General features: G+C 44.8%; 2 protein-coding genes and 1 long non-coding RNA gene across 8 annotated transcripts in view; 2 read left to right on the top strand and 1 right to left on the bottom strand.

The window, feature by feature from the left end:
* Positions 1–5,305, top strand: part of LOC124250049 (polycystic kidney disease protein 1-like 2) — a 96,943-nt gene extending 91,638 nt beyond the window's left edge. Inside the window, exons 40-43 of the mRNA XM_046681765.1 lie at positions 267–477; positions 2,013–2,114; positions 2,894–3,025; positions 5,026–5,305. Of these exons, the coding sequence (XP_046537721.1) occupies positions 267–477; positions 2,013–2,114; positions 2,894–3,025; positions 5,026–5,187 (607 nt within the window). The 3' untranslated portion in view covers positions 5,188–5,305. The remainder of the gene's footprint in view (positions 1–266; positions 478–2,012; positions 2,115–2,893; positions 3,026–5,025) is intronic.
* The window catches only part of LOC124250051 (uncharacterized), a 20,395-nt gene extending 5,759 nt beyond the window's left edge, over positions 1–14,636 (bottom strand). For 2 of the 6 annotated variants that reach the window (XR_006891520.1, XR_006891522.1), the window contains exons 1-3: positions 10,435–10,695; positions 5,250–5,309; positions 1,874–2,104 (exon numbers count right to left, since the gene is read on the bottom strand). This is a non-coding gene — a long non-coding RNA (uncharacterized LOC124250051). Of the gene's footprint in view, positions 1–1,873; positions 2,105–5,249; positions 5,310–10,434; positions 10,696–11,454 lie in introns of those variants that run through there. The other 4 variants (XR_006891524.1, XR_006891523.1, XR_006891525.1 and 1 more) reach the window with 4 other exon arrangements.
* Positions 10,935–23,655, top strand: GCSH (glycine cleavage system protein H). Its single transcript, XM_046681766.1, has 5 exons — positions 10,935–11,195; positions 14,643–14,722; positions 16,230–16,293; positions 21,962–22,093; positions 22,992–23,655. Exons 1-5 carry the CDS (start codon positions 11,048–11,050, stop codon positions 23,087–23,089), a joined length of 522 nt encoding a protein of 173 aa, XP_046537722.1. The 5' UTR covers positions 10,935–11,047; the 3' UTR covers positions 23,090–23,655.

The raw sequence follows: 23,655 nt of genomic DNA, 5'->3' as shown, positions 1-23,655 counted from the left end.
CCATCACCATCATCATCACTATCATAACCATCATCCTCACCATCACCATCATCATCACTGTCACCTCCAGCACCATGATTACCATCTCATTATCACTTAGCTGGGGGAATTCAGACAGCTTTGTCTCCCAGACCTGTTGCAGGAAGCCATGGCCTCTGAGATTGTGATAAGTCTAATCTTGCATCCTGAGCTGAACCGAGCCCAGATGAGCTCTAGCTGAGCTGCTCACAGTCTCTGAGATTCAGGCTCCCCTTTTGGTCCCACAGGGGCATCAGTTTCAGCGAGACAGCAGCGGCTGACGCTGCCCTTGGCTACATCATTGCCTTCCTGGTACTCCTGTCCACCGTGAAGCTTTGGCATCTGCTCAGGTTGAACCCCAAAATGAACATGATCACGTCAGCCCTGCGCCGTGCCTGGGGGGACATTTCAGGCTTTATCATCGTCATCTTTATCATGCTCCTGGCTTACTCCATCACGGTGAGTGGCTCCTTGGGCAAAAGCTTCAGGGCTGGTCTCCTTGGAAGCAAAGGCTTCTCAGTGGTCGGGGGTCGGGAGTTAGGGTTAGGAAGACCCTGGGAACCTTAGGGAGATGGTGGATCTCCTGAGTCCAGGGCCTTTTAGGTGGGGGCTCATGAACCAGTCATCCCAAATGGCAAAGGCTGGAGACTCACTTGGGTAAGAGTGAGGAGATATACTCTCTAAGGCTGAAAGGGCAACTACTGCCAACAAAGGATTCCTTTCTGCATCCAGCGTCTGCCTGGATGTGCCAGTTCTCCAGACATCCCAAAGGCTCAGATCCACACAGAGCACTCCCTCTGTGTCAGGGGATGCGGAGAAGAACTGGGCAGTTCCCGTCTTTGAGCTGGGGCAGAGATGGGGAAGTGAGGATAGACACGTCTGCAGGCCATGTCAGTGCTAGATGCCCTACACGAGGCATGAACTCAGTAGGACCAAAACCATTTCATTCAGCCCTTTAACAGTGAGAGCCATTTGACAATCACACCTCTTTTGTGACTAAAAAGAAATTTGAGCTATCAACTCTTCTTTATTTTCAAGTAACGTGAGAAACAAAGACCCTCTGCCACATCCTAAATATGTTGCCCTCTTCTCCAAGTGCATGATTCCCATCGTAACCCTGGCTTCCATTCCTCTGTGACCTTTCTCCCCATCCTGACCCACTCCTGGCTCCATCCCCTTTCCCAGTCCTCCTCCTGGCCCCATCCAGTCTCTCACCTTCCACCATCCCCATGATCTCCATACCGTCCGTCCGGTAGCTCGTCTCGGCCTAGTGCCACTCCAACTCCAACCCTCTCCCCATTCCTGATCCATTCTCTCTCCCTGACTAGCACCTCAATCCTGACCCCTAACCCGAACCCGGAGCCCACTGCATCTTCCTCTCTCACCCTCAGAAATGGGCTCAGGAGCACTGATGGAGTGATGGAGGGTATACACTGAAAGGTTGGAGTCTGGTTTTGTCACAAGTACCCCATCCGACCTCTTAATTCATGTGGATTTATTCAGTCCTCTGTCTATAGTGCATGGACAGCAGGGACATTGCAGTGTCCTCTGGGACCAGAAGTCCCCAAGTCAGAGCCAATGGAGTCCTGGGCTTCTCTCTGACACAACAGCCCTGGGGAAATCTTGGTGGGAGGGAAATACAGTGGGGGGAGGCCCTGCTCAGGGAGAAGAACTCTGTTGTCTGTCCAACCCACCTCCCCCAGAGCAAAGAGGCTGGGGCCCCAGAGAGCCCAGTTGCATTACTGAGTCTTGGAGCAGCCATCTGGGTGAACGCAGCAGTCTCCCAGCGGGTGGTGCCTGAGCCCCGGAAGTGCACACGTATCACGTACAGAACTGGGTGTGTACACGTACCCACCTGTGGGACCCTGTAGGTACAGACAGCTTTGCCAGGCCGTGATGTGGCTGACCCCGATCACCAACTCTGCTCTCAAACACCAGGCTCTGGGGGGTTGCACAGCTTCTTTCCCTGTTCATGAGGACTCTTTCCGTAACAGTCAAACTTAATATTCGGTTGGAAACTCCGTTCCTACAAAACCCTCTTTGATGCGGCAGAAACGATGATCAGCCTTCAGCTAGGAATCTTCAACTATGAGGAGGTAATGGGGTGGGGCGGGAGGACGTGAACACGGCCATCTACATCAAGCCTTATGAAAATTAGAAAGAGTGCCCCTCCTTGGGGCTTGCCTCGTGGCGCAGTGGTTAAGTGTGCATGTTCCACTTTGGCGGCCTGGGGTTCACTGGTTCGGATCCTGGGTGCGGACATGGCACTGCTTGGCAAGCCATGCTGTGGCAGGTGTCCCACGTATAGAGGAAGATGGGCACGGATGTTAACTCAGGGCCAGTCTTCCTCAGCAAAAAGAGGAGGATTGGTGGCAGATGTTAGCTCAGGGCTAATCTTCCTCAAAAAAAAAAAAAGTACCCCCCTCAAATGCCTCCCCAGTACATGTCACCCCTTGGGTCCATGGCCTGGCAAGAGTGGGGCAACTTTGGACAAATAAAAAGGTCCCCCTTTCTCCAGGCAGACAGCCCCGCACTACTGCCCACAGCTCACCCTGGGGACCCCTGCTTACAGAAGAGCATCAGGCACTGGCTGTCCAGGGGAGGGCTGCACTTGGGGGTCTCCAGAAGGGAATGCGCCTGGCCCTAGCCAGAAATGGTGCCCATATTTGGAGATGGCAGCTCTGGGGGCCCTTTCCCTTTCCTGGCTGCTCTGGAGAACAGGCTCATACTCGCAGCCCCCAGGCAGAAGGGGACCTTCCTGGTTCCAGGCTCTGCCTAGCTTTCAGGACCAGTTGCCCTCTGATGGTGCCTAGTAGGGGAGGTGGCCACTAGGACACGGGACCCCAGGGGACAACTCTGGCTTTCTTCCTGACAGATCCTGGACTACAGCCCAGTGCTCGGCTCCTTCCTGATTGGGTCCTGCATCGTTTTCATGACATTTGTGGTGCTGAATCTCTTTATCTCTGTCATCTTGGTGGCCTTCAATGAGGAGCAAGAATGCTATCAAGTGAGTCCCTTTGGCCTGGTCTTCAACAGTCATTGAGCTTGAACTAGGAAGAGGCTGGCTGAGCAGCTTCATACGTTAGGAAGATTTCAGAGACCACTGTAGATCAAGCCCTCATTTCACAGGAGGGGAAACTGAGGCCCAGAAGGAGGAAATTACTTCCCCAAGATCACAGGCAAATGAAGGGCAGACTAGAATCGGGTCACCTGATCCCCAGCATGGGGCTGTGTTCATTCCACCAGTGACTCTCAGCCCTGACTGTGCACTAGGATCACCTGGGGCTTTTGGGAACCACTGTTGCTGCAGCTGAGACCAATAAAAACAGAATCCCTGGGTCAATGATCCAAGCATTGGAATTTTTGAAATCTCCCTGTGAGATTTTTTTTTTTGGTGAGGAAGATTCGCCCTGAGCTAACATCTGTGCCAATCTTCCTCTATTTTTTGTATGTGGGTTGCCTCCACAGCACAGCTGATGAGTGGAATAGTCCACGTCTGGGATCCAAACCCATGAACCCAGCCCACCAAAGCAGAGCTTGTGGAACTTTAACCACTCAGTCACGGTGCTGGCCCCTCCCCAAGAGATTTTTTTTTTTTTGAGGAAGATTAGCCCTGAGCTAACTGCTGCCAATCCTCCTCTTTTTGCTGAGGAAGACTGGCCCTGAGCTAACATCCATGCCCATCTTCCTCTACTTTATACGTGGGATGCCTACCACAGCATGGATTGCCAAGTGGTGCCATGTCCACACCTGGGATCTGAACCAGCAAACCCGGGCCACCAAGGTGGAACGTGTGCACTTAACTGCTGCGCCACTGGGCCGGCCCTCCCCAAGAGATTTTAATATACAGCCAAGGTTGAGAACGTGTTAAAAAAAAAAAGTAATTAAATGGGGCCAGCCTGGTGGCACAGTGGTTAAGTTCGGCGTGCTCCGCTTTGGCGGCCTGGGGTTTGCAGGTTCGGATCCTGGGTGTGGACTTATACCGCTCATCAGGCCGTGCCATGGCGGCATCCCACATACAAAAAAAAAACATTGAGGAAGATGGGCACAGATGTTGGCTCAGGGCCACTCTTCCTCAAGCAAAAAGAGGAAGATTAGCAACAGGTGTTAGCTCAGGGTCAATCTTCCTCACCAAAAAAAAAGACCCCCAAAACAAAAAAGTGATTAAAGAAGACAATTTAGGTGATTCAAATAAGCTTTTGCACTTCATAATGTAGACAGTCTCCATTCAGAAAACTGCAAAATGGGGTGGAAGGCAGGAAACTTTTATAATAGGATAAAGAACAAGGAAGAGAAAAATAGAAAATATCTGATTGGCTGCGGCCACACAGTCACCTTTGGTGTGAGAAGGAAGCAGAGATAAGAATGGAGCGCAGAGTCAGCTTGGTGTTTGCGGACTGGCTGATAGGATGTACTGGTGTTGCGGACTGGCTGATAGGATGTACTGGTGTTTGCGGACTGGCTGATAGGATATACTGGTGTTTGCGGACTGGCTGATAGGATACACTGCGTTTCTAGTAAAGGGGAGCATCTACCAGGGACACAAGTTGCCTAAGTTTCAGTTTGCTGACACGGCACCCGGATAGGAGTGGCTCCATCTTGGGCCTAGAAATTTATTTCAACCAGTCATATGGTAATTTTGCTTTAAATTTTGAGGAACCATCCAACTGTTTTCCAAAGCAGCCACACCATTTCACGTGCCCAGTAGCAATGCATGAGGGTCTTTGTACATAAATTCCTAACAGCCTCTGTTGGGGGCGGTGGAGGGCATTCGGGCATTCTCATCAGAGGGGAAGAATGAAGCCCCTGTGGGTTAAGGCCGCAGCACACACCCTTGGGATTCTCAGAAGAAGGTGAATCCCAACACAAAAGCAACTCTAAACAATGAAGTGCCTGTGGCAGGACCAAATTGGACAATAAAACCAGGGTTTCCCCTTAGAAAGAAAAGCCCCCAAGAGGATGGTATGTAACGTATGTAACATCACATGGGTCTTTCTCCCTCTGCAGCTGACGGAGGAAGGAGAGATCGCCGATTTACTGCTGATGAAAATACTCAGTTTCCTGGGCATTAAATGTAGAAGACAGGAGCCTGGATGCAGCAGTGAGCAGCCCAAGGTGCCGTCAGAGGCCCGGCGCCCTCCACCTGCACCAGCTGCACCCCAGGTTTAAGCTGCTCCTCTCCACACGGCCATCCGTAGAGGGGGAGGGCCAGGACCTCCGCCTACACTTACCAGTGATGCTATAATCTCTCCAGGTCAATGTTTTTCTGTGTCCATAGAAGATCCCCACGCCTGGCAAGTAAAAAAAAAAAAATAAGAAAAACATATACATGCATACATACACACAATTGCCACTCCTGTCATGGACTGTTTGTTCAAATGTATTTCCTCCTAGAAATAAAACAAATCCTCCTTGGAGTTCAGGGGGAAAAAACTCTCCTTTACAGACTATTTCATCTCCTTGGTCGGTGAGGGGTTGCCTTTGAATGATTCTAGTTCAGGGTTTCTCAAACTGTGTCCAAGAGATGCTAAGGGGTGTTGTAGGGGAGGAAGGCTTTTCCTCAATCTAATGTGGGTTCATCTGGCCAGAGAACGAATTAAATTCACATGAGACAGAATAGCAAGAGAAAATTAAACAAAGCTTTATGAGGAACCATGGCCCGGGGTCTCTCTTCCTGAAGGAAGAAAGGGCACCGAAGAAGTGGGGTGCACAGAGTGGTTATATACCCCAAAACAGGGTGTTTCACATATGATTGAAATGTCCCTCCCACAATAGTCATAAGATTGCCCTGTCAGCACAGCGCTTGATGGACACAGCAGATAGTGGGTCTGCTCTCTCAGAGGGCGAAGCAGGAGGCAAGCCTATTGTCTCGAGCTGGGTGGTCACAGGTGAGCGCAGCAATCAGTTCCTAGCCTAAGGAAAGATGCTTAATCCTTAAGGAAATGCCAATGTTGGGAGGGGGGGGGAAGTCAGTCACGGGAGGTTACCAGACAAGCACAATAAACAAATGCAGATTTAAGTCCTTGCCTTTGGCATTGATTAAGAATTTCTGGAGGGAAGGTCATCTCCCCTTCTTCCTAGTACAGAGAGGGGGATATCTTCACAGATGGAGAGTTCCTTTACAATGTAAATGTCTCCTAAATGTAAATGTTCCACTCCTCAGAGCATCCTTCCCTGTCCCAGTTTCTCAAAAGCAATCAGCCTCAAATAATCCTCATGCCAAAGAGACATATCTTGGGGTGGCCAATTCCAGTCCCCCACAGCGTCATATTAATTTGCTGGGGCTGCCGGAACAAAGCACCACAAACTGAGTGGCTTAAGACAACAGAAATTTATTGTCTCACAGTTCCGGGGGACTGAAGTCTGAAATCAAGGTGTCAAAGGGGCCCTGCTCCTTCGGAAGGCTTGCCAGAGGAATCCTCTCTTCTAGTTTCCAGCGTTTGCTGGCAATCCTTAGCCTTCCTTGCCTCACAGACGATGCATCACTCTAACCTCTGCCTCTGTTGTCACACGGCCTTCTCCCCAGTATGGTTGTCTCTGTCCCTTTTCCTCTTCCTATAAGGACACTAGTCATTGGATTAAGGGCCCGCCCTACTCTGTGATGACCTCATCTTAATCAATTACATCTGCAACAGCCCTGTTTCCAAACTCGGTCACATTCTGAGGTACTGGGGGTCGAGACTTCAATGTTTATCTCTTTAGGGGACACAATTCAACCCATAACAGGTGTCATCTCCCCAAAACGTTTCTGGATCAAATAAATGGAGGAAACATTGGATTATAAAAGGTTACACAAGGTCTTCAGCATGGGAATCGGGAGGGCTTTTAATATGCTAACTGTGCCCTGTGAGTCTCCTGAGATGAGAGGAGATGAGCATGAGAGAGAAAATGTGTAAGGAACCCTCAACCTCTTTGACCACGGCGTCCAGTATGGCAGCACCTCGGTCAGGGCTAGAGTTCCTTAGATGAGAGTCTGAGAATTCTGGATCTACACCAGTGGTTCTCAATCTTGGCTGCATGCTAGAATCGCCAGACTTCATCCCAAGACATCAGAATCTCTAGGCTGGGAGCCAGGTGCCAGTATTTTTTGAGCTTCCCAGATGATTCCAATGTGCAGACTTGATAACCATGCTCTAAATTCTGAGAATTTAGACAGATCTAGACACTAAGAAGCTCCCAGGTGTCTGTGTGGGTAAGTGCACACTTCCCATGCCCCATGCAGGGCAAGCACCTCACATATCCCGTCCAGGTCACCCTGTCTTGTCCCTCCTCACACTGCCTCATGCACCTACTGTAACAGATATTCTGGGTGCCTGCCCCAACTCCACTGCATGCTCTCCCCCTGCTATCAGAGTCCCCTCCCCGACAGGGCTCATGGGAGGGTGACCCTGTAGCCACCTCAAGGTAAATCCTGATTTGCCTTCATAATGGTAATCCATTTCCCTTGACAGGGAGCAATTTAGGGGGGCTACATGACCCAGTCTGGCCAAGAAAAAATGAGGAGAATTCTCCAGGACACTTCCGGGAAAGGTTGGCTTGCTAATAAAAACAGACACATAAAGGGGCCCCCCCCGGTTGGCATAGTGGTTAAGTTCGTGTGCTGGGCTTTGGCAGCCTGGGGTTTGCGGGTTTGGATCCTGGGTGTGGACCTATGCACCACTCATCAAGCCATGCTGTCTTCCTCACCAAAAAAAAAAAAAAAAAAAGAGAGAGAGAGACATAGAGATGGGATCTTATGCTGTGTGACACTATCTGGTCCTGGAATCTGGGCAGCTACCTTGAGACCATGGGGAACAATCTGAACGTGGCAGAGTAGAAAGACAAGAGTAGCATGTGTGCTTGATATGGTCATTAAACAGCTGACTTAATCAACCCAGGAGCTGAACTACTGCCAGCCATTCATCCGAATAAGACCTTAATTTTTTTTCATCATGGTTTAATCAGGATCCTACCCCACTACCCTGAGAATCAAAACCCAGGATCCCTTATAAACAGAAAGCCACAAAACATGAAATATACATAGAACCTTGGGGATTTCATCATCTCCTATCCACCCAAAAGCCCATCATTCAATTTTTATCGTGTCAGGCGTGAACATGAGCTGGATATGCAGAGATGCTCATCAAACAGCCCATAGGAAGGTGTACACATCTCCTGATCGACTGGTACAGAAACCTAACCAGACACATACAGGCTGTTTGTTTTAAGTAGGAAAAGTTCTAAGATCTGGAGAAGTTGTAAGTTCTTCATTTCTCTTTCTCATCTTTCCCATCTACTCTCCACTTCTCTATTGACTGTAAATATCAAACTGGCAACTACTTCAAAGTATTGTTATGAGAGAAAAAAATATATATCCGCTCAAAGAGATAGGAGGGCCCCTTTTGAGACACTTGAAAGAAATGACCACTTGCAATTTTCAGGTGTCTGTACCAAGTGTACAATGAGCTCACCTTTCAAATCTCAAGCCATGGAGGTTACAAAGATTGAAAAAAACAATTTTGTTATCCTCAATGTTTGCTGGACAAAAAAAAAAAAATGACACACTTCCTATTATTTTGGTAGAAGGGGCTATAATGTAGCCTACACACTGATATGTTATCTTGTTCTTCCCACCCAGTTAGTGGAGCTGGGAATAAATACTTCAGGGCACGGCTTGTAACAAAACAATAAAAACAGAATACTTCCAGTCCCTTGCAGGAGGCCATGTGATGAAATGAAAAGAGGCTAGGCTTTGGTGTCTGGGCTGGTTCTGAAATATGACTCTATGACTTATTATCTTGGTGACTTTGGGCACGTTTATACTTCATCTCTATAAAATATTGCCAGTTATTTCATCTATAAAATATCCTAACAGCTACTTTAAAATATTGCTGCAATAATTGGAAACAATGCTTGTAAATGACCTAGAATATATAAGATATTTAAATGGTAGCTACTATAACCAAACAGTAGCTTCATGACACTACTGATATGAGGCACCGTTAAACTTTTATTTAGATTTGTTTCTTGTAAAGAATCTAACCTGGCCCAAAGAAGTCTGGAGAATGTCCTGCCTAATAAAAGTGTCTTTATTTACATGGGGGCTTCAGGCCACGCAGATAGTCTAATAATGTGATTTAGAGTGGGGGCGTTAGGTCACACAGTATTAGCTCTGCCTCCTGAGGAGCTGGAGACTGAGGTCAGCCATGTGGACAGCCAACTGGGTCTATGTGATCAATAAAACCTCTGGACACCAAGGCGCAGGTGAGCTTCCCTGGTTGGCAATACTCCATGTGTGTTGTCACACATTGTTGCCAGGAAAGTTAATGCTATCCAAGACTCCAGGAGAAGGCAACTGGAAGCTCCATCTTTTCAATTTTCTAGGATTCTGTTCCATCTATCAATTCCCCTGGCTGATTTTAGTTTGTATCCTTTTGCTGTAATAAACCGTAGCTGAGTGTATAACAGAAAAAGAAAAACAACCCCAGAATACTGACATTATAGAAACTAGCCAAGATCTAGAGTTTAGAGTAGACCACTGTGAGCCAGTCAGCATCTCAAACCGAGGAAAGTAGGACAGTGCTTAAGAGGAGTTGATTGCGAATCAGATTGGAGGTCAAGTCCTGCTACTGCCACCTAGCAGCTGCTTAAGCTATAAAATGCCTTTCCAGCTCCGCTCCCGGGCAAGTTAGTAACCTTTCTGAGCCTCCAGCTCCTCATCTATGAAATGAGTGTGATACCTACCAGAAAAGGGTTTGGAGAGGATTAAAAGGATCCTGTTTGCACAGTCCCAGGCACAAAGCAAGGGCTCAATAAATGACCATTATTTACTTAGAGGAAAATGGAGCGTGACAGCTCTTGCAAGCCACTGCACAGATGTGCCAACAATCCCAATTTTATAAGTGAGGCAGAAGCTCAGTGCAACAACATATGGGCCTCCCAAACACACACACACACACAAACACACACACTCTTCTAGGTGCCCACCCTGTAATACTGAAGGCGTGGAGCTTGAGGTGTTTTTCACTCCAGTATTTCTTTGCTGATTCATGCTCACTCCACAAAATCTGTGAAAGTGAGGTCCTTCCAGGAACTTAATTAATTTTTGTCTCCTGGGACAGGGCCCATCCTCCGCATTTCTCAGAAGGCCTTGATCACACAGGGCTGGCTGCTAAAGCAAGGACTGCCCATGCTGGGGGTCAACTCCCTGCCTTTTGATTGCTCCCGCATTAGCTGGCCGGCTCCGGTCCAGTCTCCACCAAGAAGCCACTCCTGACCCTTGCACAGGTCCTTGCCCCTCTATGAGCTTCATGATTCTGTCTGATCCCTGTCTGAGGACCCTAGGTCTTTTGGGATCCGTAAAGAAGTAAAGTGGGTTCCTAGATTGTTTTCAGTATTTCAAAAAGTCAAAGAGAAACTGCATTTGTGTCAGCGCACCTTTGGCCAATGCCCAACAACCGTCCTCGGCTGGAATGATTGATTGGACCCGGCTATGAATGCCGCTCTGGGTGACCTTAATCCTCTGCAGAAGGGCGAGGCCACATCCCTTTACAGGACTGGGAGCACCTTGCGTTCCCGCGGAGCCCAGGGCCACATGGCACCGGAAGGCGCTAGCCCGACAGAGCCAACCGTGCCTGGAGCACTGCTCGCCCCCGAACACGCCAGCCGCGCACTCCCCAGGCCGGTCGCAGAGCCGTCACCTACCGACCCACGGCTTTCACTCGCCCGGAAACGACGCCGGAGACGCAGTTCCGCCCCTCCCGGGGAGTCCCCGCCCCTCGTCTACCGCCCCTCGCCCGCCGCCCTCTCCGGGCCTCGAGCCCTTCCGAGTGTCCCCGCCCCCTGCGCACCGCCCTATCAGAGGCCGCGCAAGGCCCGGAGTCTCCGCCCCTCGCGCTGCCCGACCAGGCCCCGCCCCCCGGGGCCCCGCCCCCGCGGCCCGGACCAGCCGGCTCGCTCCGGCTCGCTCCGGTCCGGGGCCACCCCCGCCCCGCCCCCGCCGGCCGCGGTGCCTGCGGCGCTGCCCGGCGACCCCCGCACCTCTGCGAACATGGCGCTGCGAGCGGCGTGGAGGGCACGGGCCGCGGCCTGCAGCCTGCGCGCCGCCTGGGCCCCCGCCGCGCCCTGCCCGCCGCTGCCCTTGGGGCTGAGGGCGGCCGCCGCCCGGACGCTGCGCACGGGCCCCGCTCTGCTCTCGGGTAAGCGCGGGCGGGCACGTGGGGCGGGCCGGGCCGTTCGGGGGAGGGGGTGGGCGCCCGCTGCCACCTCGCTCCCTGCCGCGAGACCCGCTGCTCGCCGCCCCGGTCAGGCGAGGCGAACCCCGCGCACGCGTCTTCTTGCTGCGGCTCCCCTCCCGCGGGGGCGCGGGCGGCCCCGCAGCCTTTGTCCTGCGGGCTGGAGCCGGGCGGGGGCGGGGAGAGGCCTGCGGCGCCGGGCCTCTTGGTCACCGTGGCTTACCTCGCGCTTGTGAGCATCGTGGATGGACCCTAAAAGTGGAGACGGATAATAGGCTTCGGTTTGCTGCGTGGACCATCGCTGAGAACTGAAGCAAGAGCGGTTCCTGAAAGGAGAGCGCTCGATCTAGTGTTTTACTAGCTAGAGCGAGCACACCGTGGGAGACTCAGCTCTTCCCTAAAAGCGGGGGTATGAAACAGAGTCTTCTCTGGACTCTGCGCAGAGACCTTCTGCTGGAGTCGAGATGGAGTCCTGGATGTGTGCTGGGGCTGAACTGAGGCCTCACTTAAGGGACTTGAGTAGCTGGGAGACCTGCCCGTAAATGTCTTGGCCACCTGTGCTGCTTTAGCACGGTCATCGCAGCGGGAAAACGGTTTTCTTAGTGCGCAAATACTCGAGACGCTGACTGCGCTTCCAGAAACTCAGGCTTCTTCCTTAGGGAGCGTAGGTCTCTCATGGCTGTCGTCTCATGCAGTTCGTTATTTTAGAAACCTGTTTGGGACTGGAAGAGTTGATAAGTTTATTCATTCCAAAGTCTGGAACCTCAAGATGCTCATCCTCCCCCTGGGTAATATGATCTCGGGTCCGTTGGTGCCACTTATCAATACGTTACCAATTTGAATGTAAGGGAAAGAAGCATGTCTCAGATGAAAATTGAATTTCAAGTCTATGTGTTTTTGTTATTCAGTGTTACACTATCGCTAGTTTTTTGTGTTTTCCAGTTTCCTAGTTAAATATTATCCACAATAGCAATACCCATGATTTGATTGAACACCTAGGGTTTTAGTAAGAGGCCTGAGTTCCAGTTTTTGGTCCCACATGTTATGAGCTGTCTGATCTCGGGCAGAGTCGCTTAAGTTCTCTGGAGTCTGTTTCCCTCGTCAGAAAAATGGAAATGAGAATCCTCACCTCACAGTTGTTGGGAGGATGAAATGAAATAATGTAACTCCTGTACATAGAGCCTGACACATAGTAAGTGCTTGATTAATGTTACTTGTTGTTAAATGTTAGTGTATTGACTCAAATAGCCAAAAAAGGACCAATATTAATATATTTTATCTGATCACTTTGAAAGGAGGAAAATGCAAATTTTCATGAATTACTCGAAATGCCTAATTTTCTGAGGCCAAAAACCATGTTTTTCAAGGCTCAGTAAGAGAGTAATTATTTACCTAATCTGTCCACTTTTTTCCTTTCGGGCCAAGGGTTAAAGGAGAATTGTACTAATTGTCTTTAGCCTAAATAGCATGGTCTAGTAAAAAGACTTAACGGACTTTGAAGTCAAATGGACCTAGGAGCATTGAGCTTAGTGATGTTGCTGCCTTTTCCTCTAACCCTGTGATTGCTCAGTTGCTAAACTGAACATGAGAGCCGTCTTACTCATAAGATTCTCTTAACAATTAGGCAGGACGGCAAGGCCAGAATCAGGACAGTAGTCTCAGAGAAGTCATGTATTTACGGTTGTCCAGCGCTTACTTAAAGGGCTTATGAAACTGCCAGTTCTAGAGCTGTAAGAGAATGATAGGGAGAATTGAATGTTGTAGCCAAATAACTATATGTATTATTTAGCTCAGAATCCCCTTACACTTTGAAAAATTACACTGCAGCTTTTGAGTGGTTACTATATGCCAAGCACTGTGTTCAGAACTGGGAATACCAATGAGAGAAAGCCCGCCCTTGCTTGCTTTGTTCTTACCGTGTGCTTCCTGGGGGAACTGAGAAACGGGCTGGATCTGTAGCACGTTGAGTGCTGTGAGTGCGTTGCGGGTCAGGGTGGGAGGGCAGTGGCGCAGAGTGCTGTGGGAGTATGGTGGATGGCCCAGGAGCCCAGGCTTGGAGGGCTCGCGAAGGCTTCGGCAGGAAAGAGCTTCTGAGTTGAGATCTGAAATTGTCTAGAAAAAGCAGTGAGGAGAGTGTTGCAGTCAGAACAGCGAGTACAAACCTTAAACCTTTCTTACGCAAAGATCAGATTGACCTGAAGCAGTCAGTTATTTAAAGTGGAATGAGGCAAAGCAAGTTCCTTTGTGACAGATTTTGCAACTTCTTCCCCTGAAGAGTATAAAACTAAGTTTTTTAATGATTAGGTGGAAAAAAGTGGTGTCATGCTCTTTATTTACATTCTGCTGTGTTTCCGTGCTGTGCAAAGCAGTTCGATGCTCTTTTAAATACAGCTATCTTTTGGCTAACGGGTAAGAGTGAACTAGCAAGGCTTACTTTAAAATAGTATTGGAATTAATGAACCATTTTCCTGTTAACTTCTGATTCATTATTTTTGGAAAAATAATTTGCTTCAGAATGTGATATATATTTAAGATGACATAAAAAAATTATTTACTCTTGAAAGCAAGTACTTTTAACATTAAATCCTAAATAATTTTTTTCACATCTCTTGAACTTTGGTCAGTCTTTCTTCCAGGAATCCTTGAAAGGTTTGGCCATGTCTTTGAAGATGAGAAGCTCATAAAGCCAAGGCCTAACCTACCTGGCCAATGAATGTTGAGCAGAGCTTGACTTTCCGCCAGTTAGTGGCTTAGCTATGAGGTGACTGTTGAGATCTGATCGTATAGTTTGCTTCTTTAGATGATGGTAGCCACTTGCTTCAAGGGTAGGCTTGAGTTAGATTAAAGTAGAATTTTAAGAACTTAATCAAGTTATAATTGTTCCAGGTCAGTTTCATTCCTGTAAGATTCCACTTTATAATCAAGTTGCAGTTAAGCCCTGTTAGGCGAACTCTACCTAAAGAGGCACATTATTGATTTATTTTTTAGGTTAAATAACTCATGAGCAGTCTTCATGCTTTTCCCAAAATCTCATCCCTCAAAGTCTTTCTTCAGAAGGACAGACTTCTTTCTACAAGACACACCAGTAATAGATAAGTTTACATTTGAAATGTTCTCCAAAAGTTGTTTTTTTTGTAATTTAGACTAAGTGTTAGAGTAAATAATCAGATCTCCAAAAGATGTACCAGGTGTTCACATCAAGCCTTCTTTGCCTAAATGAGAGCACTATTGAGAAGATGTCCCATCTGCACGTGGTTGGCTTTTTCCTGGGCAGTGTACTGTTGAAAGGCCATGTCAGTAAGTCAGACACACATGCTGGGAAGGTTGTGCCTTTTGACAGCATTGATGTGAAAAGTGCTTTTTAAGAAGTGATGCCGCTGCTTTTCTGAACTATTGGTCTTCTGTTTTTAGTGCGTAAATTCACAGACAAACATGAATGGATAACAACAGAAAATGGTATTGGAACAGTGGGAATCAGCAATTTTGCACAGGTATTGGATTATCTTGAAATATTTACAACAGTCTGCTCTTGCCTAAATTGGATTGTCTCTACCTTTTAAAAATTGTTTATCTTGCCCCTTAGTATTTTGGGCCCTTTTTAAAGGCCTTTAGAACATCATCAGTCATAGGTAAAACAAGTAAAACAATTTAGTTAGAGCCGTAAATAGTGTTTTAAGAGATACTGAAAGGTTAACACTTAAAAGCAGAAAACATACCTTATTTAAGAAAGAAATATGTTTGTTTCATATTGAGGCAGTTAAGGAAAAGCAGAAAAAGAACAAGCAAAGAGGCTGGAGTGTTGACAGTGTTTTGTGGATACAGTGATATACACATGACCAGCGGAACATGAAGAAGAGGGTAGACCTGGATTGGCACACATTATGCAAAGGGAAACCTTTTATTTAGCCTATCTTTTTCTCCATTAATTCCCCTATTCCCACTGATCTCATATTGAGATGTTGTGTAAAAGAAATTGAGAAGCCGAATAGCAGCATGGGTCAGTGATTTTCAGCTGGATCTGTGGGGAGGGTGGGGCAGGAGGGAGAAAGGATGTTAACTGGCGGGAGTATATACTGTTGTTCAGAAATGTTGGAGTCTCAGATATTGAGAATCACTGACAACTGTATCTTCACTGGCATATCTGTGTACCTACTGAGGCCCAGTACAGGGTGCTTTGTGAAATACTGTGTAAGTGTTGTCCTCTCCTCCTGGAGTTTTATCTATGAGGGGAATTACCTACATGGAAGACAACATACAACAGGTTATATGATGGATGACCTGAATGGTACATGTGGTTGTAACCCACTCTTCTGATACAGTGATGACTTTTTTTTTTTTTTTTTTGAGGAAGACTAGCCCTGAGCTAACATCTGCCAAGCCTCCTCTTTTTGCTGAGGAAAACTGGCCCTGAGCTAACATCTGTGTCCATCTTCCTCTACTTTATATGTGGGACGCCTACCACAGCATGGCTTGCCAAGCAGTGCCATGTCCTCACCCGGGATCCAAACCACTGAACCCCGGGCCGCTCAGGTGGAACGTGCACACTTAACCACTGCGTCCCCGGGCCATCCCCCAGTGATCACTTCTTATTGGAGTTAAGGTTTTCAGGGAGTACAAGGCATGAGGACTGATTTGCTGAGTCAGTGGGTAGGATTTCAGCAAATGCAGTAGGGGAAACGGCCTAGGTAAAACTGTAGAGATGGAAAGGCACAAAGTGTGTTTGTTCTCAGAGGAACTAGTAATCTTTTTTGAGGCATGTGGTTTGTGATGGGTCACTACTGCCTGTGGGAAATCCAGCTGGTGGCCTGTTTTCTTGCAGGTCCTGAGCCAAGAATAGTTTTGTGTTTTTAAAGGTTTGTGAGAAACACCAAAGAATGTGGCCCCTCAAGTGTAAAATATGTACTATGTGAATAATAGGGAATTCAGTGTTTGTGGCTTGTTCCTATTTACTAGGAGATTTAACTTGATTTCTTAGAGGTTGGTTTGTTTGTTTTTTAGGAAGCTTTGGGAGATGTTGTTTACTGTAGTCTGCCTGAAGTTGGGACAAAATTGAACAAACAAGGTGAGTATTTTTCTCATCTTGCTATGTCATGATTCATGCCATGAATTTTCTTTACCTGATCTTTACCTTGAATAATAACTTGTTTGGACGCAGGATCAGTTAGAGAGCTTTTTAGTCAAGGAACGGAAAACTCCAGTGAAAGGAGATTAAACAGTAGAGGTTTCTCATATCTCATACAGGCAGTCTGCAGATAGGTGGATGCCACATTGGCTCGGTGGCTCAGTGAAGGTCATCAAGGACATGACTTCTTTTGTACTTTTTCTGCCTCAGTGTGTCAGAGGTTGCAAAATCCTCAGGCATCACATTCTCAAATGACAATATCCAAAAGTAGGAAGAGAAGAACAGGCTCTCTTCTTTGTCTCTTTATCAGGAAAGAACATCTCAGCCAGAAATCTCTCAACACACAGTTTTCTTGTATCTCGTTAGCCTGGTCTGGGTTGTACTGCCACCCCCAGCTGTAAGGGATGACAGAAAGGAGAATAACGGGCATTTTCAGACTATAATGGAAGGTGAGACACAGTAGAGGGGCATGGCTCTCAGCACCCTCCCCACCTCCACACACACACATTGATGCAGTGTAATGTAGCTGGTCTGTTAACTTTAAAAAGAACAATCTGCTTTTCTCTGGAGGCAGTAAAGAATGTCAGGAAAGAACATGGACTCCAGAGTCAGAACCTGGTTTTAAATCCTGGCCCCACAATCTATCAGTTGTGTGATTCGGGGGAAATTACTTAATTTAGGTTTCATCTATAAGTTAGGATAATAATAATACCTACCTCAGAGAGTTGCTAAAAGGATTAAATGAAATTAGCATAATGTCTGCATAAGATAACTAGATAAATGTTAGCTAGTAGTACCACATACATTATTCATGAGTTCCTTGACATGTATAAGACAGCCCTACAGAATTTAAGTGTCTGTGTTCTAAATATCCTTGACAGTATTGGCTATGACTTTTTCTGTTTAAAGTTTCCCTATCATTTATCTTGTTTGAACTTTTTCCACTTTCTGGCTCTCAACATCCTGGTTGGCCATTAGATAATATAGGTCATCATATTCCTCTTTTGAAGGTCTTCCTAGAAACCTTTTCTGATGTCATAGTAAGACCACTGTTGGGATTGATAATCTCTGTCTTTCTTTTTTCTGTACACCAGAGCACAGTTCTTGTTCTCTTTTCTCATGTTGTTTTATTTACCGTGTACCCACTCTGCAGGCCAGCCCTCGTGGTCTCCTGGTTAAGATTTGCTGGCCCAGGTTCGTTTCCTGTACAGGGAAACACACCACCCATCTGTCATACTGTAGCAGCTGTGTGTTGCTGTCATGCTGAAAGCTATGCCACCAGTATTTCAAATACCAGCAGGGTCACCCATGGTGGACAGATTTCAGTGGAGCTTCCAGATTACTCGGACTAGGAAGAAATACCTGGCCACCTGCTTCTTAAAAAATTGTCCATGAAAACCCTATGAATAGCAGCAGAGCGTTGTCTGATACAGTGCCGGAAGATGAGAGGATGGGGCAAAAAAGACCAGGCACGGTTCTGCTCTGCTGCACACAGGGTCAGAATTGACTTGACAGTACTAACACCAAATTTTGTGAATGTTTTGTCATGATTTGTGGTTTTGCCTTTTCATTTTTTTAACAGCTTTTTGCTGAGAAACACTTAATTTTTAACAAGTCTAAGTTTTTTCTTCTTTTTTTTAATGTATAGAACATTGTATATTCTCTAAGAAATCTTTCTCTGTCTCCATGGTTCCCAAACTGTATAATCTAGTGCCATGGCATGCTCTGAGAGATTTTAAATTTTCAATATCTGTTGGATACTGCACAAACTAATAGCTCAATGGAGTTAACAGTTTCAGTATTAGATTTCTGTATATTACTTTGGGAAATATATCTATGAAGCAAGTGCTGCACAAAAATCAGTGTGGAACATCAAATAGGGCAGTGGATGCTGTTCAGTCTGATTCTCTCATGAAGAATTTGTACAGTACACAACAGACACACACATATCAGTAAATAGCTATAGTTAAGAATGAAAATTTTTTTCAATGTATGTGTATTAATTTTTCAAACAGCTACTCAATTGTTAGGATGTAAACACTTACTAAGTAGTTTGGACCTCACCTCTTAATAAATTGAACTGTTAGGTATTTGTTTTGGTCTAGAGATCCCCATAAAAAGTTACTGAGACACTAAGGGCACCGGGAACCAAGAAAGTTTGAGCAACACTGGCCCATACCAAGTTCCCAAAGATATTCTCCATGTTTCTTGAAACTTCATATAGTTTCAGCTTTCATGTTGAGGCCTTATTAAATTCACTGATTCTAATAGTTTTGTAGATTCCTTTGGATCTTCTATGTAAACAATAATGTAGCCTATAAAGAGGTTTATTTCTTCCTTTCAGTCTTTATACATTTTCTTTCTTTTCCTTGCCTTATTGCACTGGCTGGCCAAGGCCCTCAGTATAATGTTGAATAGAAGTGGTGAGAGTAGACATCATTGCCTTGTTCCCGATCTTGGAGATCATCTAGGCATGACATTCAGCTGTGGAGTTTTTCATAGATGCCCATTATCAGACAAAGAGGTTTCTTTCTATATCTGGTTTGTTGAGAGTCATCATTCATGCATGTAGAATTTTGTCAAATTTATTTTCTCCATCGATTGACATGATCATAGGAGTTTTCTCCTTTATTCTGTCAACGTGATGGGTAAGATTGATTTATTTTTGAATGTATAACCAACTTTGCATTCCTGGTAGTCATGATGCAAAAATTATCTTTTTAAAAATACATTGCGGGGCTGGTCTGGTGGTGCAGCAGTTAAGTTCGCACGTTCCGCTTCGGCAGCCCAGAGTTCAACGGTTTGGGTCCCGGGTGCTGACATGGCACTGCTTGGCAAGCCATGCTGTCGTAGGTATCCCACATATAAACGAAGATGGGTACGGATGTTAGCTCAGGGCCCGTCTTCCTCAGCAAAAAGAGGAGGATTGGTGGCGGATGTTAGCTGAGGGCTAATCTTCCTCAAAAAAAAAAAAAATACATTGCTTGGGGGCCGGCCCGGAGGCACAGCGGTTAAGTGGGTGCATTCCACTTAGGCGGCCCAGGATTCGCTGGTTTGGATCCCAGGTGCGGACGTGGTACCACTTGGTGAGCCATGCTGTGGTAGGTGTCCCACATATAAGGTAGAGGAAGATGGACACGGATGTTAGCTCAGGGCCAGTCTTCCTCAGCAAAAAGAGGAAGATTGGCAGCAGATGTTAGCTCAGGGCTAATCTTCCTCAAAAAAAAAAGATACATTGCTTGATTTGATTTGATAATGATTTTTTGCATTGTGTTCATGAGAGATACTGTTTTTTTCTTATAATGGCTTTGTCATATTTTGAAATCAGTTATTTTGGCCTCAGAATAAGTTTTGAAATGTTCCCACCTCCTCTCTCTGAAAGAATGTGCAGAATTGTTATTTCTTCCTCAAATGTTTGATAGAATTAACCAGTGAAGTCTGGGCCAGGAGATTCTTTGTGTGAAGGTTTCTGATACAAACTTAGTTTCTTTAGTAGATATGAGGCTATTCAGATTTTCTGTGTTATCTTGGTTTTGTTAATTATGTGTTTTGAGGAATTTTTCCATTTCATGCTGTCAAATTCAGCATGAAGATGCCCATATTTTTTCATTTATCTTTTTATATCCATAGGATCTTCATATTTATGGTAATTTGTTTTCCCTTTTTTTCTTGATCAGTCTTCCTAGCTATTTATCAATTTTATTAATCTTTTCAAAGAACCAAATTTTCAGTGTGTTAATTTCTCTATTTTGTTTCATTAGTACTGCTCATATCTTTTCTTCCTTCAACTTATTTAGATTTAATTTGCTCTTCTTTTTCTAGCTTCTTAAGGTGGAAACTTGAGGTTTTATTTAGTAAGCACTTTTTTACTTGACTTTAAATTCATACTATAAAACGCTGTCTGCTTTGTGGTGGGTGGCAGCCGTAATCTTAGTTTAATTCTTTTAGCCTTAGCTGGGACACTTCAAGTCTGCCCTGTGCATGCGTGCTTCAGAGACCTGGGCAGAGTTTATGCACAGAATTTGGGACTTTCCCTGTTAGTCTCTCTCCTTCTTGGGATTTCCCACCTCACTTTCCAGTAGTTTTGGTGGCCCCAAACTCTTGGCTTCTGGTCCTTTAAGCCAGTAAGGCTGAGATTTTCTTTCAGAATTTTGGCTGCCCTGCATGGCACAGATTGGTGTCTTCACAGGCTGAAAGCCATTAAAAGAAAACAATCACCAGTATCATCCCTTTTTTCAAGTGTTACCTCCTCTATATAAACTGACTGCTTTTGTGCCTAGTGTGGTGTCTTTAAAACCCAAGTCATTGATTGTAAGATTTTTTTTTTTGAGGACGATTGTCACTGAGCTAACATCTGTGGCAGTCTTCCTCTATTTTGTATATGGGATGCTGCCACAGCATGGCTTGATGATTGGTGTGTAGGTCTGCACCCAGGATCTGAACCTGCGAACCCTGGGCTGCTGAAGCGGACATGTGAACTTAACCACTACGCCACTGGGATGGCCCCAAGGTGTTCTTTTTAAATAAAAGCTAAAGATATTAATTTCCTTCTAAGCAATATTTAGCTTTCTCCCGCAAGTTTTGGTATGTTGTATTCTCATTACCATTCAGTTCCGATCACTTGATATTATCCTATATGTAACTAAGGCTCTGTTAATTTTTCAGTCTTGTTATTTTAACTCTGTTCTTTAGGTTGGTTAAGTTCACGTTCTTTCTTCTGCTGCATCCAGTCTGTTGTTAATGCCATCCAGTGAATTTTTTATTTTAGATACTATATTTCCAGTTCTAAAATGTCCCTTTTTAAAATTTCCATTTCTCTGCAAGTATTCCCCCATACATTCACACATTATGATGATCTTTTTTTTAAGTCTTTGAACATATTTATAATAGCTGCTTTAAGGTTCTCTGCTCATTCTAACATGTGGGTCTGTGGGTCATATTGGGATCTTTCTGTTGACTATGTTTTCTCTTCACCACGGCTCCCTTCTTTCTAGCATTTGACCCCTCAATTTCCAGCCCCCTTGGCAGCCACACACTCCATCCTGACCCCTGAAGCCAACAAACTGGTTTTCTACTTGTGTTGTAGTTACAGTGTGCTCTTTGGATGGGTCAGTGTGGTAGGGTACAAATTGTATAAATGAAGATCTCACCCAGTTTGGGTCCCTTCTTTCAAGGATTCGCTCCCTTTTTGGTCACTCTACGGAACCTTCATATAATTGTCTTTTATGTTTTGTTCAGAGTTTATAATTGTTATCTGCAGGAAGCTTGGTCTGTTAGGAGGTACTTTACCAAGACTGGAATCTCCTAAAATTTTCATTTTGTTTTTTCAGAGCCATAGTAAACTGAAAGAGTTTTACTGAACTGAAGCACAGCTGGTATTCAGATACGTCACCATTATGTCACTTCTGTCCAGAACAGACAGGTCCACTTCATCAAGGTTATTTACTGGCCTTCTCATAGGCGATAGCATGACAAAATCTATGGTTTTATTTTTTAAGATATTTAGAATTTTTTATCATGACTGTATTAGAGGTGACCACTTCATATTTTGTATTTTCAGATCACTAACTTTGACATTTAATAATTTTCTTTAATTTTCTTAATTTAGATGAGTTTGGTGCTTTGGAAAGTGTAAAAGCTGCTAGTGAACTCTATTCTCCTCTATCAGGAGAAGTAACTGAAATTAATGAAGCTCTTGCAGAAAATCCAGGACTTGTCAACAAATCTTGTTATGAAGACGGTAAGTTGTTGCTAGAAATTTTCAAAGGATTATTGCTGCAGTTAACGTTTAATGTCGAATTTAAAGCAAGCTTTAGCTGATTGTGACTTCATCCTTTTGCACTTCTTGGTACTAAATAGAGATGTTCTGCTTTGAAAAAGGAAAACATAGAGTAGCTGAATAATCTTATGTTTAAGATCTCTGTTGATGAAAGCACTGCTTTATATTACAGAGTTCTTAGTATCATAGTTGTGGACTCATCGTAAACAGTTGCAAATATTTACCTCTTCAGACATAAAGCACCCAATCATATTGTGTAATGAAGGTGGTAATAGAATAACACTTATTGTATTAATTTTCAGTTTTCTTACATTTTCATCTTCATAATAACCCAGTGAGGTAAGGAACCAGCAATTCTCTCCATTTTGTAGATAAATTTAGGCTCCAAAGGATTTATCTGTTAAGGTCATACAGCCAATAAATGGCAAAATGAGGATTGGGTTGTAGTTTTCTGTTGTCTGTCACCTAGCCCTTCTGACTCTCTACTCCTACTCCCTTAACTTCAGTCGCCACAAAGTGGTGCTCCTTTTGTTAAAGAAAGATACGCTGCGTCTTGTATATTTGGGTCCCTGTGTAAAGTCTTCAGTGTCAGTTCTCGATGCTTATTACAGCCTAAGAGTTCTTAATCCATTACTGTAGGATCTGTTTATTCTAAGTTTTTCACTTGTGATATGCAAAGATACTAATTTAATTCTTAAGGCTAAAATTTAAAGCTCCTTGAATAATGAGTGATTTATGTGAAGAATACTAGATTAATTTTGAGGCACTCGAAAATTTATTTTATATTTTCAATGAATTTGACTTTTTCCTCTTTAAAAGGTAATTAGAATATAAAATACTTTTTTTTTTCTTGTTACAGGTTGGCTGATCAAGATGACGCTGAGTAACCCTTCAGAACTAGATGAACTAATGAGTGAAGAGGCATATGAGAAATACATAAAATCTATTGAGGAGTGAAAATGGAACCCCTAAATAAACTAGTATGAAACAACTTAATCTAGCATAGTTGTCTTAAATTAGTGGTGGATAGATTTAAAATAGCAACTTTTAGCAATATCAATGGAAAAAGAAACTTCTTACAACCATGCTACTGGAAGAAAATACCCCTTAACTTTTTAATGATTGCAGATAAACACAATATGCATCTTTTTTCACAATACCTTATGATTTTTAGGCTAGGCTCCAGTTATAATATTCCAAATTTCTGAAATTACCTGTGGTAAAAAGTAGTTATAAAAATCATGTAATTCAAGGATAATATTGTTATCTTAAGCCTTATATAATATTGTAACTTGCTTACATCCCTCTCTGGATTTGGGTCAAAATACTTAATGATCTTTCCTTTGGGAATAACTGGGAATGGAGAAGAGTTTTTGTTAGTTGTACAGTGTCAGATGAAGAACAGTACTATCTTAATTTTGCCATATACTGTGTTTGCTGGTGCTATTTTTATACGGTGAAGCAACAGCCTTGCAGGAAAATAAGAAACAGTTTAATAATAAAACATTCAACTTCATTAATCA

This window comes from Equus quagga, chromosome 13 (genome assembly GCF_021613505.1).
Source record: "Equus quagga isolate Etosha38 chromosome 13, UCLA_HA_Equagga_1.0, whole genome shotgun sequence".
Lineage (NCBI taxonomy): Eukaryota > Metazoa > Chordata > Mammalia > Perissodactyla > Equidae > Equus > Equus quagga.
Note: the sequence above shows the minus strand (reverse complement) of the source record. Positions and strands in the feature narration are given on the sequence as shown.